Source organism: Martes martes, assembly GCF_963455335.1.
Source record: "Martes martes genome assembly, chromosome: 1".
Taxonomy (NCBI): domain Eukaryota; kingdom Metazoa; phylum Chordata; class Mammalia; order Carnivora; family Mustelidae; genus Martes; species Martes martes.
This window is the reverse complement of record NC_137888.1, coordinates 57,414,523-57,429,363: the sequence shown is the minus strand read 5'-3', so window position 1 is coordinate 57,429,363 and position 14,841 is coordinate 57,414,523. Positions and strand designations below refer to the sequence as shown.

Below are 14,841 nucleotides of genomic sequence, written 5' to 3'. Positions count from 1 at the left end.
ATAGGAAAAGAATTATAGCTATAGAGTTTCTCATTTCTAAGCCCAGGGGCTTTTATAAGATCACTTTAAAAGTAGGACCTCACTTGAAGACAACCCTGAAGTATCTTATTTGTCCCTCCATAAAGTCCCGTGAGGTACAGAGTACAAACTTACAGGTAAGACTGAAGACTACAGAAGTTAAAATGTTAACACCACATAGAGAGGGAACAGGCTGGAACAGATGTTATGTCTTAAAGCACTGGCTTAGGAGTAGAAACAGAAGATAGAGGATAAGCAGGAACTTTTCTGCACGGACAAGTGGAATAATCCAGGGATCCAGTAGCCACACCAGCTACTTAACATTTTTTTTTTTTTCCTACAAAGGACTTGGAATTTCAAGTACTCAACGAAACCTAAGATGACAAATGCTCTTCTGGGTATTGAACACGCAATAAGTTCTCATAAGACCATGGGAAAAAGCAGAGGCATTACTGAGCCACAGTGTGGGGAAGTGCAAACCAATGCATTGAGGGCAAAATACGGCTGTCTGTAGTCAAAATATGAGGGACACCGAGCTTATCAACATGTCTTGAGAGAGGAATTTAAATTAGCCTGATCAATGTGCTAGGGCAGGTTAAGGAAGAATACTGGTCGTTATTGGAACCATTGTTAGAAGCCAAAGCGGTGATACCCCATCGCTTGACCCTGGGCTTCATAGATCTATTGTGAGTTATTATGGGACTTTAGGGGTGTTTGGGGTATATTCCTAACCTCTGAAGGAGACTCACAAAACATCTCTTCAATGAAGGCCTTTGGACATAGTTGTAGCAGGATGGGTCAGAGTTCTAAGCCAGTGTAGGAAATCTGATGTTCTGGATTCCCAGGGAGGCTTTCGCTCTAGGTGTCACAGTTCAATCCCATGTCATGATGATAAATACAACCAGTTCAGGCTATGATACCAAGGATCCTGCTGGGGAAAATCTCAAGAGGGCAACTGTTTGGTAAAGAATACAGAATATAGCTAGTTCTTTTTAGTGCAGGGAGGAGGTAACTTGACACATATCACAGCCTTAGACCCCAAACATGGATTAGAAAATTCTGGGAGTGGACCAATGGAAGGGAGTTATTCCCAAGTGATGACATGGAGAATCCTTTTCTTTATCCATGGCAGCTTCCCTTCTCCCTGGGATGTGGAAGGAACTCCCACATCATGCTCTCAGTTGATACTGGATGATAAAACGGTACGTAGTGTCATCTGAGGTTTCGGCATTCTTTTTCATTTTAGATTACTCGGCGCCACAGTCAAACTGAAACTTGAGAATAACTAACTTAGTAATGAAAATGCAGTAGAAATAACCCTAACGTTTTATGTATTTTGACCATCAAGGTAAATAGAACCTTTCTTTTCCTACCCCTAAACTTTTATTGGAGAGATAATGTTAAAGCAAATATGATAAAATGCACCTGAAAGAGTGAAATGTTTGCAGATGTGAGGGTTCTTTTGTGTGTGTGAATGGAAAATTTTTTAAAAAAAATTTTAAGTGAACCCTGCTCCCCTCTGTCTCTCACACATATCGTCCCTGCCCCTTTCCCCCCAAGAAAGGAAAGGAACTCACTAAGGAGAAATGTCAGCAGGTGTGATATCCTGAGGAAACCTGAGCAATCTGTTGCATTCTATGTAATTGAAATTATTTTGGCAATCTTTAATTAGTCCTAGTAAACACTCTGGAAGTGGTTAGTTAACATTTGAAGAATCCTGCTGGGGTGGGGGATAACATCCTCCGAAGGCTGTTAGCATTTGAAAAACTCAAGTCTCTTTAGAGGCTTCTACCACCAGCGCTTTATCTGTAGCTTAACTCCGGAGACTTTGTGAATAAATGATTATTTTCAATGGCCAAATTACTAGCATTAAAGGTACATGGACTGGCCCAAAACTGCAGGTCACTCCAGCCCTCCCATCAGCGGGATAGGAGACTCAAGGAAGCCCACTAGCCCCGGATCCCTTGATGACTAACCTATTCTGTGTCTAGCAGTTAAACAGAACTGGGTCGCCTGACACTAAACGTTCTGGAATATTACTGGATTTGCTTCTAATAAACCTTTTGTGTAAGATGCTGGTGAGTTCCCTAAAAGAACAGAACTGGGACATTTTCAAGCTTACAGGACAGGCTGACTTGTTACAGGATGCCTGCTTGCTTGTAAACACGAATGACGTAGAAATTGGTCTAAAAGCTGATTTCAGTGTAAAGAATCGCCTGGTGAGGTTGGGGGATGAGCTGCAGCCCTCACCCACCTCTACCAGAACACCCCAATCCTTGCAAATGACCAAACTGGCCAAGTCCAGTTCACAACAATTTTCTTTAATGGAGGAAATGTAAATTCCTTTATAGGTATCATAACATTAATCCAGGCAGCGTCTGTTAGTCAAACAGGCTTGCAAATAGCAGTTTCTAGTTTACCAGAAGAATCGGGTCCTCCTCAAAGGTCAGCAAACAGTCCAAGGATGAATAATCTTGTCAGCTAAGCACACGGCTGAGCCACTGGCAGGGACCCCGACATTTCTACCTCATAGTCCTCCTATTCTTCTTCTGGTTTTCTACCAAATCTAGCCAGTGTTCCATCTATCCCCCCCCCTCCCTGGGAGTTCAGTAAAGGTGGGACACAGCAAACAGTGATCAGTGTATCAAAGAACTAAGGCGGAGGTGTTAGAGAGAAGTTTGGACCCAAATTATTCTAAACCAACTGGGATGCGGTGGCTTTAACTACTGGATTGTTTTTGCAGCTCCGGTTAATCTAACAGATGTAAGTCTTTCTGAGCATTTTGAGAAGTTCAAAAGCTAAGTAAAAATGAGCATATGTGCTTCTTTTAATTTTAATAAACATTTCTTAAGGGTTTTCTCCTGTGTATTTTCTTAGATCTCCGCTAAAAAACAATCAAGAAAACGTATTCCCTAACTCCTCTCCCCAGCAGCAGATTTCAAAGAAGTCACAGCTGGCCGGTGATTGGCACGATCTGTGGGTGTGCAGCACAGGAGTGTGGGCCTTTCCATCCCCACAGGGGCTCCCGGAGAGGGGATGACACAGGAGTTTGGTCCTTGTCCGTGGGGGATTCACGTAAGCGGCTTCTCCTGGAATCCCGTCTCTACCAAAAACTCACTAATGTAGCTGTTATTAGTAGTAATCTGCAAACTAAGGGCAACCACTGGCTATGGCAACAGGCACCTGCAATTTTAGACCAAGCTTAAGCTAAGCTCCAGATATGAAGCTTTCCATAAGACAAAATGGGTGTTACCGTAAAAGAAAGTGCCAGTCCTACTAGCACTTGTCTATACTCAGACTGGGTCAAATTGAAGTTCTCGTGTTACCACTCGTTCTTCCCAGTGCTGGTGAAGGTTCTAGAAGTTTAGGTCCAACATTTAATGATAATAGAGTCAGAGGCCTTTTCGATTGGAAGAGAACTTCTAATTCCCCATCATTATCTTGGATAGTGGGCAACTGAGGCCCTGGTGAGGTTAGGTGACTTGCCCAAGTTTCCATGGCTAGAAAGGGGTTAGTTGGGAGTAGAATCTGTTCTTTTGGTTCTTGGCATATGGTCTGTTCTCGACACCCCAGGGAATAAGAGGCCTGAAGGAAAGTTCTATTGTGTGTAAAGAAGAGTACCAGAAGGCCGTCCTAGTGCAGGGAAAGAGAGTACAATGAAAAACCAAAGTGACTTTCAGATTACTATGAAAGAGAATTTGGGATAATATACATCCTCAAAAGATGGACAAAGAAATTGTGCTGTCCTTATGAGTACATGAGGCCATAAAGGATTTACGAGGGGACTAGTTCATTTAGTTTATAGGGCATTTATTTCTTCACTATCTACCATGTGTGTGTTACAGGGAGGTCTATCACAGGTTAAGAATTTCATGTTCCAAGTCCAAAAAGCATAGACTTCTTCAAACTTAGAAAATACGAGAAGGCCAAGGATGGGAGAACCCTCACAGAAGAGCGGCAAATCACTGCCATTGAAGAATTAATCTCAATTAATTTGCTGCCATTGAGAATTAATCTCGTTCCTATGCCATGATGTCAGGGCAATCCTAGACAGTGCAGAAGTGTGGTGTGCAAAGAGCCTGATGACGCGGCGACGATGCACACTCCTGGAGCCTGGGCTGCCTACACCCCACAGGACTCTGGGGCTGCAGGTCTGAGAGGGAGCACGCACGCCCCACCAGAAACGATCAGCTGCGATCGTTAAGTGGGTAAGCGCTCCAGGGATTTATTTCTGTTTTGGTGTGTTTTAGTAAAGCAGTTATGGGAAGAGTAGCTAGTATCAGTTGTGGCTTATAACACTCATTGACCTTTCAGGGCCTAACTTCCAAATTTAAATAGCCAACATCAAGTCGTCTAAGCTCTAAATGTAGAGATCAACAGGCTAATTTCAGATGGCATTTTTTTGGTTGAGGGGACTGGCTGATCAAACCCTTTTAAAGCTCCTTTCTGTTCCACTCAGTATTCAGAGAGAACAAACGGGAGACCCCGGGATAAACAAGTATATAGCTATCTGACCCATGTAAGGGGCCAACAGCTATAAAATCTACTAGTTCATTCAAGAATTATTGTAGCTGACAGAGAAGCTAGGAGGTTGGTGGCTATAAGAGAGCTGTCTACACCCTGAAATTTCTTTCCCGTAACTACATCGAAATGTTAAAAATTTTATAGTGGGTTCTTCTTGGTAGGGAGGGCTCTGAAGACAGGCCCCAAGGCTCCTAAAACCACCCAGCCCTTCTAAATCTAGCGAAAATTGAAGAAATCTTTATTCCCCTCCCCCACCCAAGGTCCAAGATGAATTTTTTGTGATGCTAATTAAGCAACCTGCTTCCCAGCAGGAGCCTAGAAACCATCCCTCATGTGTAAAGTCTTTTTAAAGCTTTCTAATGGAGGTGACATGGCACCACATCTCTTCCTTTGTAACATCTAGGATTTACAAAAACCTCTTCTCTCTCAAAGAGAACTGACCAGAGCCATCTCTCTCTTGTTAGGAAACAATTGTGAGGACTCCTCCACCTTCAGCTACACTGTTCACTGATGGGATTGCAGGTAATAAAGTCAAATACGTTCTTTCTGCGTCATCTTGCTTAAAAAGGGCAGCAAACTCTAACTGAGGTAGCACAGTGATACAGCGAGGAGGATTCTTGGGATTTACCCTTTAATTCCACCTGACCAGATAGCCTTGTCAGTTGTTAAAGTGCTGAGTTAAGAGTGTAAGCATCTTTTCGCCCAGAACCGTCGGTCCCCCAGGCAACAGGGGCAGACTGTGTGACTACTGTAGAATAACCTGGATAACTTGTCTGAACGAGCGTGGCACCTGGAAAAAGGAGACAAACACACAAGCAGGAACCGGAGCAGGCACATGAATCACAAGGTATCTTTGGTATCTCATTTGGAGTCTATATTCATATTCTCCTGCTCCCCTCCACCCCCGAAACTTCGGTTGGAAGCGTGAACTCTTTTAGTAGTACTTATGTCATTCTTTCCTACTATACGGCAAGTCTGTAGTGTTTTTCATATCTGTGACATACCTCTCATCTTCCCGAACACACAGGAAAACAATGCTTCCCTTAAGATGCGAGGGGAGTGATCGACATTTGGGAGGGTACCTGGGCCCCCTCCTCTGCTCACACCACGATAATCACTATCTTCAATCTCAGTGAGGCTACCTTGGCAAAGGGGGTGAGAAAACTCAAGATGGCTGTTTGCAGGCACCAGAGTGTTGCACTGCTAAGTCAGTCACTACACAATTTGATTTTTATCCCTTCGCTCTTGTTCTTGACCAGGTAAATGAGGCTGGGAGGATCAAGGACAACATGGGGGTCGAGCATATAGGCCATACTGAAGTGGCACTTTAAAAAAAACTTTTTTTCACATTTTCTACCTGGCTTTTAAGAGCAGGAGTTATTTCACGGTGATTTTCCAGCGGGTTTCTCTGAGGTAGATAAAACGTGGATGAGAAGCAGTCTGAAGAAGCGCGAGTGCAGTGGAAGCCTTTGCAGATAGGGTTAGTTTGACAGGAGTTTCAGAAGGCAAAGCTGAGCTTGTCATATACAATACTCCAGAAAAGAGGGACAGGGCTCAAGTCTGTCCACCACTTAGACAAGGCTTTTAGAATGGAATAGGCGGGAAACAGGCTAATCTGGTAGGAAAGAACAGAAGTGTGGGAACAACAGAGCAGAACCTTGGTGAGCAAGCAGCTAATCCAGACTAGGCAGAGAACAGCACAAAACATGTATCCCTCCGGACCTTAGCGATCAAGAAAGAACACAGATTGCAGTTATCACAAGACTTTCAAAGCGACCAACAGGCTCGAGGGTTTCAACTGCTTTTTTGTTGTCGTTTTTGTTTTTGGATAAAAAGCAAATTTTGCCTCTTTCCTCAGGCCTCCTGTTTGCACAGGTACTGTAATTGCATTAAGCATGTTAGGGAAAGCCAAGTCCCAGTGAAATAATTAGGGAGATGGATTCTGAACTCTTTTTTCTGCTCATTTGAGTTACAGATGAACAGGCTGGCCTTCCTAAGACTCAGCCAGGTTAACAGTCCCAGCTGGGGCCTTTCTTTCTGGAGAATCACTGCTGCCATCACGGGCAGATGTTCTACGTTTAACGAACATGGCGTCGTAGGCCAAATATTAGTAGTTAAACACTATCATCACAGAAACACACAAGCTATTGTCAAGTTCACAAACACAGCTGGTGGCTAAGAAACTCTTAAGGAAGGAAAGAAATTGGCTATTGGCTCTAAGCCATTCATCACGACTTCTGATACAGGTAAACTGGGATTGTTTTATACGAGAGAGAATAAAATGATAACCATTGACCTCAGTTTCTCTCCCCAATCTAAGATAAAACGTTTGTCAGGACATCCACTGGAAAGAGAGGGAAATCACACGTAATGTTCTCGCGGGTTGATGTAGGCTCTCTCGGGCTCGTTGCTCTGACGGTGTTTGCCAGGACTCCGGTCTTGGTAGCATATCTGACTGTAAAGGGGGTACATCTGCTGAATCCCATCTTCCCCCACGGGGCTCTCATCTTCATAGTCCAATCTCCTGCTATTTAGTCCATTCTAAAAATTCAAATATATCTTACATTAGCAGAGCAGCTGTTTGCATTTTCCTAGCACTTTGGTAAAAACAGGCAAGAAACTGAATTCATTATCTTCTGTGTCTCTGATTCATTATCCCACAAGCTACTGAAAGGCAAGGTAGAGTCCAACAACTTATCATTTTCCAGTCCTGAGTTGCTTACAATACCTGAATAAGAGTCACAGCAGCTCCTCAATAGAAAGTTATGACTAACGGGGGGCGCCTGGGTGGCTCAGTGGGTTAAGCCGCTGCCTTCGGCTCAGGTCATGATCTCAGGGTCCTGGGATCGAGTCCCGCATCGGGCTCTCTGCTCAGCAGGGATCCTGCTTCCCTCTCTCTCTCTCTGCCTGCCTCTCTGCCTACTTGTGATCTCTCTCTGTCAAATAAATAAATAAAATCTTTAAAAAAAAAAAAAAAAAAAAAAAAAAGAAAGTTATGACTAACGGGAGTATAGTCAATTTCAGGTTTCAAAATTTGGAACCAGTATCAGCTAAACTAGGGAAGAACAAGGCTGTGAACTTCCGGAGTCCCTCGGCAGGCCTCAAGCTGGGGATGTGTGGCTGAAATACACAGGGAATTACATCCAACAGCCAAAACAAAACCAAAAGAAACCTCAGGATTCAGTGCTGGGGAATTAGGGAAAAGACAGTGAAACGAACTGGTATTTGACCATATGCCCAACATAACTGAGAATCAGAAATGCTGTCACAGCTGACACCATCAAATGAACCCCCAAGACGCTGCTCTGTGGCGTCTCTGGTACTAACCTTCTGCCTGGTTACTGGTTTCATAAAACTCAATTACTTCTAAGATGGGCAAGCAAGCTCAAAGACTTTACAAAATCATACTATGGATGTTCAGATAGCAGAGAGGTGAAAAAAACAATTTTCATGGAAATCAAATGATATTTTAATAAGTATAATAATAAGTCCACCTGGGCAGACCCCCACAGCAGGACCTCGTTACTTACAGAGTGCTGGAGACCGCCAACCTCCCTTTCTTTGAACTGGGTCTGCAAAGGCAAGTGTTCGGTCTGGAGGAAGAAGACAGAACAAGACAAGCACTTTAAAGCACCAAGCACGCAGTGGCACACATCAACCAAGACCAGGAAGATGCCTAAAGCCTTTCATGTCTTGTCAAATGTATGCCAACTAGGCAAATGTTCCATTTGAGGAGGGGATAAGTAAATACATTTCTTGAGTTTGTCTCTCTCTCTCCCTACTCCAGATCTCCCCCTACTCCAGACTTCTGGAAGGAAGAAAACATACAGAACATCTCCTGCAGAAACTCTCATGCAAACTTATATACATCTTACTTGAGGGAGGACTTTGCATAGAAGGTCTCTTACCTCTTCTGCAGAAGAATCTGATACTTTTTTTTTTTTTTTTAAGATTTTATTTATTTACTTGACAGAGACAGACACAGAGAGAGAGGGAACACAAGCAGGGCAGAGAGAGAGGGAGAAGCAGGCTTCCCACCAAGCAGGGAAGGACCCCGATGCGAGCTTGATCCCAGGATCCAGGGATCATTACCTGAGCCCAAGGCAGATGCTTAATGACTGGGCCACTCAGGCACCCCAAGAATCTGATTCTGTGAATCAGCTAAAAGTGACTTTGGGGTGATAATGAAAAGTCATTTTTTGTCCTTATCTATAGATACATACATATGGTCAACCTTCTCTTCCTGAGAGCTACTCTCTGCCTCCCATCCCCTGCAGACCATAAAGGGGATTCCTCATTTTCAAACCTCACCCTAGGAAAAATCCCTCTCGGCTTCCCCTTGGCTTAAAAATGCATCCTTACCCTTCAGCCCCCAGGTCAAATATTAGCTCTTCCAAGAAGCCTTGCACAGAGCATACATTATCGCAATTATTTGTTTATATTTGCTTGTCTCCTTCACTAGGATTGAGGGTGCTAGTTGGAGTATTTTACAAACATTATCTCACTCATAATCTCTCTAAAAATTCTACAAAATGGATGTTTTTATTTTACGGATGACTAAAATTGAGGCTCAGAGTGGTTCAGTAGTGTCTCCAATCACACAACTGGGGAGTGATGGATTATGATTCAAACATGGCTCTGTCTGAATCCTAATTCTATATTCCTATATTCCCTGCCTCTAGCTCAGTATCTGGAAAATAGATGTTTAGTAAAACAGAAGAAGGCCTGAAAATCCCAGCATGTAGGCATATCTATCAACATGTCCTCCTTTTCAATGCCTTTCCCCCCATGCTGTCCTTTCGGCCTGGAAGGTCTGCCCCTTAGTCTCTGGCAGTTGAAATACTATGCCATCCATCTTAGCCTGGCTGAAGTCATTTTTTTTTTCTTCTACAAGGCCCATCAAAATTAATTTCTTTACTCCTAGTTTTCTTAATTTTCTTGTTTAGATCTCTACCATAGCACACACTATTGATCTGACAACATCTGTACCTTTTGACCCAAGTGAAGAGTGAGAGCCTTTCCTGGACATTGTTCTCCAGCTCCACACCCTAGCCCGAGCAGGAAGTCAACAGTTAACTAATGAATTTAGTTAACTAAATGATTAAGTCTTGATATCCCATGTTAAGGTTATCCAAATTATAAAGTATGTCAGACAAATTCATTCCTTTTATCATATCCTGCATGATTCTAGGGTGCTTTCCACATGACCACGTGAGATGGACAGTACATACTGGTGAAAGCCCACGGCAGGGCCAACTTCATGGAGTGTGACCAGTCACACAGGGCCTTGTGTTTGGGTCTCACTTTGGGCTTTAATGCTCAGTGGTTGTTGCCATCTCAGATTCTGTGTTTTGTAAGTGGTCTTAAACAGTGGAGCACCACTCAAGGGTGTCCTCTCCTGCTGCTTGTGTTTGACTTGGTTCTTGGCCCTCTCGCCCTTACCCTGGTGTCCCAGATCCCCCTTGCTTTCCCCTCTCTGTCCCCGTCCGGTGACTGTGCTGTCCTCGCCCTGGCAGGGGCCTGAGTGCTGGTACAGGGAAGGCTGGGGTCAGGACTGCACACCCCCCACATCATGGTATTTCTGGCAGGTGACTAGTGGACACGTCTAAGTGAGGACAAGTCTCTCACCCTCATCTAGGAACCTGACAACACCATCTTGACATTGGCTGGTCCTAGTCCAAGGAAAATAGGGGGAAAAAAAACACTTTAAATTTGTTTGCTGTTTTATATGATCCTGGTTGCTGTTCTTCTCTTCTATCATTCTAGGTAACTGAGAAATTATTCTACATCAGTGCTGTTATCTAATTCGACAAGAGACAGGCATTTAGAAGCTTCTGTGTATAAAGGGCAAGTACCTTTCTTCCCACTGGTGGCAGAGTGTAGAAAGCAAGGGTGCAGTCAACACTGAAAAGAGACCATGTTCTAGAAATACAATGAGTACAGCCTCAAGAGTTCAAGAAAATATTGGGTTGGAATATGTGCTGCTCTATGTTTATGCTACAAAATTCCAAATGGCAAATTTAATATGACTAGAAAATAAATTACCATCCAGATTTTCCTGAACACTTAGGGTCATACTTATATTTGGTTATTGTCGGTGAAACACAGCGACAACCCATATAGCTTTGGAAGCCAGTGTTCACCATGGGTGGAATGAACCATGTAGCATCCTGAGTAACAATATAGCCAGTAATATATTAATAGCATTAGAGCATTACAGAGGCAAGAAAATCTATTTCATTCAATAAAAAGAGACTGCAAAGAGCCATGGCTTTATGTGTAATAATAACGTTGCTACCTTTTTCTTAAGAGTAGAAGATGCATAATTAGCCAGAAGAGGTACATGTGAAAATAAAGGACAAGAAGAGAGAGTTTCTAGAACTGGACAGGAAGAAATGGTGCCTGGACACTCTGAATAAACTGCACTTGCACTGAATGGACAACAAGCATGTGTGTAATGTCCTCTTCTCTAGCCAATATTGTAAACTGTCACTAACAAACCACCATACCTCATGGGCGCCCATGAATTTTGTAATATAATATTGAACCAAATTCTATGGAAGGAAGTACCACACATCCTGGAGATAGCCCTGCTTTAAGGATCAGGGGTTATGGAAAAGTACGCTGCCCGTGCCTTGGCATTGTGCAGCCCTCCGATGTCTGACAAGAGACATAAGGAATTTCATTAATCTAATGGTGGGTGGGAATACGTGTTCTATTTCTGCACTCCCTAAACTACTTGAAATGTTGAATATCTGACTTTAAAAAAAAGTTAATCACCAGTATATTGAAAAGTGTCTTGTGTAATACCTTACTTATGTTTGGTGCTTAGTATATGTGTACTAAATTAACTTACAATATTTTAACTAATGGATACATGGCATATATTATTCTATTATTCTTACATTTTTTCCTCCAGAGAGTGTTGAGCTACTCTGAATCCCTAATACATATTTTGATTTCCTCACTGGTGTGTACTATCTTGCAACAACTTCTACTGAGCTACAACCCATAAGCACTTTCCTCATTTCTTCAGTCATGTAGACTTTCTGGCTCTAATGCTTCTTCCTTATAATGACAAGTGATACATTGTTTATTTCTGCTTCCAGTCATGATGGAGAACACCACACTAGCCCTCGTGTCATGAAAGACACACCATAAAACTGGACAAAATATAAGAAACAACAGTTTTCAGACACTGGATAACTGTGCTGCACACAACTGGGATCTCAGAGGTGGAAACACACATGGTGATCCTATAATAACCCTGGCGACTATCTGACTTTTCTGCTGATTGGGGAAGAGAAAAACCCAAGAAGAGCACAGAGCCTTGCTCAGCTGCAGGGACAGACTTCAGCACTCAGGCAAGCTGAGCTGACTGTACTCTGTGGGACGGGGTATGGAAGAGAAGGCGAATCCCCATTGGATATGCGAGACCTTCAGTAGAGGCCCCTTTAAGAGTAAGGCTAAAATAGCTCTAGGGCACAGAGTATTCTAGAACAAACCTAACAAAGCTTAAAAACAAGCTTCCAGAAGAACAAGTTGATCTTGAAGTAAATTAACCGATGGCCAAAAAACAACTCGATCCTTATTAAGGAATGACAGCAAAATTCAAATAATTGACAAGGTAACATTCACGAAATGTCCAGCATTCAATTGAAATCTACTGAACATGGGGGGAAAAAAAGGCAGGGAAAAAAATAAGTCAATAGAAACAAGCCCAAAAGTGACAAATAGGGAATTAGTAGATGAGAACTTTAAAACACTTATTATGAATAAGGATAAGGATATAAAAAATATGAACACAATAGGAGAACCAAAAATATGAAAGAACTGAAAATAACTTCTAGGACTAAAAAAATACAATATCTGAATTGGAAAAGTCACTGCAAGGCCTTAACAGACACCATAAAAGAAAAGCCCAATGCACTTGAAGACAGAAACTATCCATACAAAGAACAGATGGGAAAAAAGCTTAAAAAAAATTAAACATAACTTTAGTGATCTGTGGAATAACATCAAGAGACCTACCATTTGTATGACTGGAATCCAGAAGGAAGAAAAGACAGAAAAAAATATTTGAAGAATTACTAAAATTTTCCAAATTAGATGAAAAAATACATCAATAGCTCTAAGAAGCTCAATGAATTCCACTACAGGTAAACATAAAAAAACTACTCTGATATATGTCACACTTGAATTGCTGAAAACAATAGTAAAGAAAATCCAAGATGTGGCCTGAGGAAAAAGTAAGATACAGTAGGCACAGAGAAATAAAGATAAGAATTACACCGGCCATTCATCAGAAAAAAAATGAACTCAAGCCCAACCATGACAATAAATATATTTAATAAGAAGAGACTAACCAGGGCAACTGGGTGGCTCAGTCGATTTTCTGCCTTCACCTCAGGTCATGATCCCAGGTCCTGGGATTGAGTCCCGTGTCTGGTTCCCCAGTCAGTGGGACACTTGCTTCTCCCTCTCCCTCTGCCTGTTGCTCACCCTGTTTGTGCTCTCTCTCCTTCTCTCACTGTCAAATAAATAAAATCTTAAAAAAAAAAAAAGAATAGACTAAACACTAATTAAAGTCAGGGATTTGGGGGCACCTGGGTGGTTCAGTGTCTGCGTTCAGCTCAGGTCATGATCCCAAGGTCCTGGGATCAAGCCCCACATCAGGCTCCTTGCTCGGCAGGAAGCCTGCCTCTCCCTCTCTCACTCCCTCTGCTTGTGTTCTCCCTCTTGCTGTGTCTCTCTCTGTCAACTAATAAATAAAATCTTTTTAAAAAAATAAGTCAGGGATTTTCAGACTGGGTAAAGAAGCAACTCAATTAGGTGTTAGCTGTGTGAAATGCATTTTAAATATTAAGATATAGATAGGTTACAAATAAGGAATGGAAAAACACGTACCAGGAAAGCATGATTCACTAAAGAGAAATTTAAATTGGTGTGGCTATAATATCGAAGTGACTGCAGGACAAGGAAAGTTACCAGAGATAGGAATCTTTCTGGGGTGCCTGGGTGGCTCAGTCAATAAAGCATCTGCCTTTGGCTCAGGTCACGATCTTGGGGTCCTGGGATCGAGACTTGTGTCATGCTCCCTGCTCAGTGGGGAGCCTGCTTCTCCCTCTCTTTCTATTTCTGATTTTGAAATCATAACAGAGTTTAGTGAGTAGTTGGTAACAAAAACATACCTGGAAAACTCAAAAGTGTTTAGAAACTGAACAACATACTTTTAAATAACTCAATGGCCAAAGGAGAAATAATAAGGGAAACTAGAAAGTATTTTGAATTGAATGAAAATGAAATTATAATATACCAAACTTTTGAGATTTTGAAAAAGAGAACTGATTAAAGAAAAGTTTATAGCTTTAAATGCTCATATTAGAAAAGAAGAAAGTCTCAAATTAATGACCTAAGCTTCTTCAGGAAGCTGAAAAAAGAAGGGCAAATTACATCCAATGGAAGTTGAAAGAAATAAATAAAAGAGTGAAAAATCAATAAATAAAAAAAGGGTAAACATTCTATAAAATTAATGAAACCTGCAAAGCTGGTTCTTAAGAGATTAATAAAATTGGAAAACCTCTAGTAAGAAAAAAGAGAAAACACAAACCAGTATGAAAATTAAAAAGGTGACACTACAACTGATCTCATATAAATTAAGAGAATAAGAAAGATGTACTATGAACCATTTGATGACAATCTTAAAAACCTAGATGAAATGGACAAATGTCTTGAAACACACAATTATAATCCTTTCCACAGAGAAACTCCAGGCCCAGATGGAATCACTAATAAATTCTATCAAACAATTAAAGGCATCTTAAATTCTTTCTGCAAATGGTGTGTGTGTGGGGGGACTTTGTAACTCCTTTTATGAAATTAGCATCACCCTGTACCAAAACAAAAAATATTACAAAAAAAGAAAACTAAAGATTTTTATTCATAAATCTCAAAACCTGAAACAAAAATAGCCCTCAATAGTTGAATCAATAAACCATAGCATGTTCATAAAATGGGATACTACACAGCCACGAATGGAAATTTATTCGTGCAACATGGAACTCAATAACATTATGTTGAGCAAAAGAAATTAGACACAAAAGAGCATGCTGTGATTCTCTTTATGGGAAGTTCTTTTTTAAAAGCCTAACTAACATACTGTGATAGAAATCACATTAATGGTTGCCTGAGGCAGGAGGTGTTGGAGGAGGGAATGGTGGTAGAGGGTACGTATGACACATTTTTCTAGTCATGGAAATGTTCTTCACTGGGGTAGTATTCACATGAATGTATAGCTTT

At 41.7% G+C, this 14,841-nt stretch overlaps 1 protein-coding gene across 1 annotated transcript in view; it reads right to left on the bottom strand.

The window, feature by feature from the left end:
- Positions 1–6,784: 6,784 nt before the first annotated feature.
- Positions 6,785–14,841, bottom strand: part of NECTIN3 (nectin cell adhesion molecule 3) — a gene marked incomplete at its 5' end in the record, with an annotated part of 122,307 nt that continues 114,250 nt past the window's right edge. The window contains 2 exons of the mRNA XM_080799755.1: positions 6,785–7,083; positions 8,073–8,135. Coding sequence (XP_080655881.1) covers positions 6,904–7,083; positions 8,073–8,135 — 243 coding nt within the window. The 3' untranslated portion in view covers positions 6,785–6,903. The remainder of the gene's footprint in view (positions 7,084–8,072; positions 8,136–14,841) is intronic.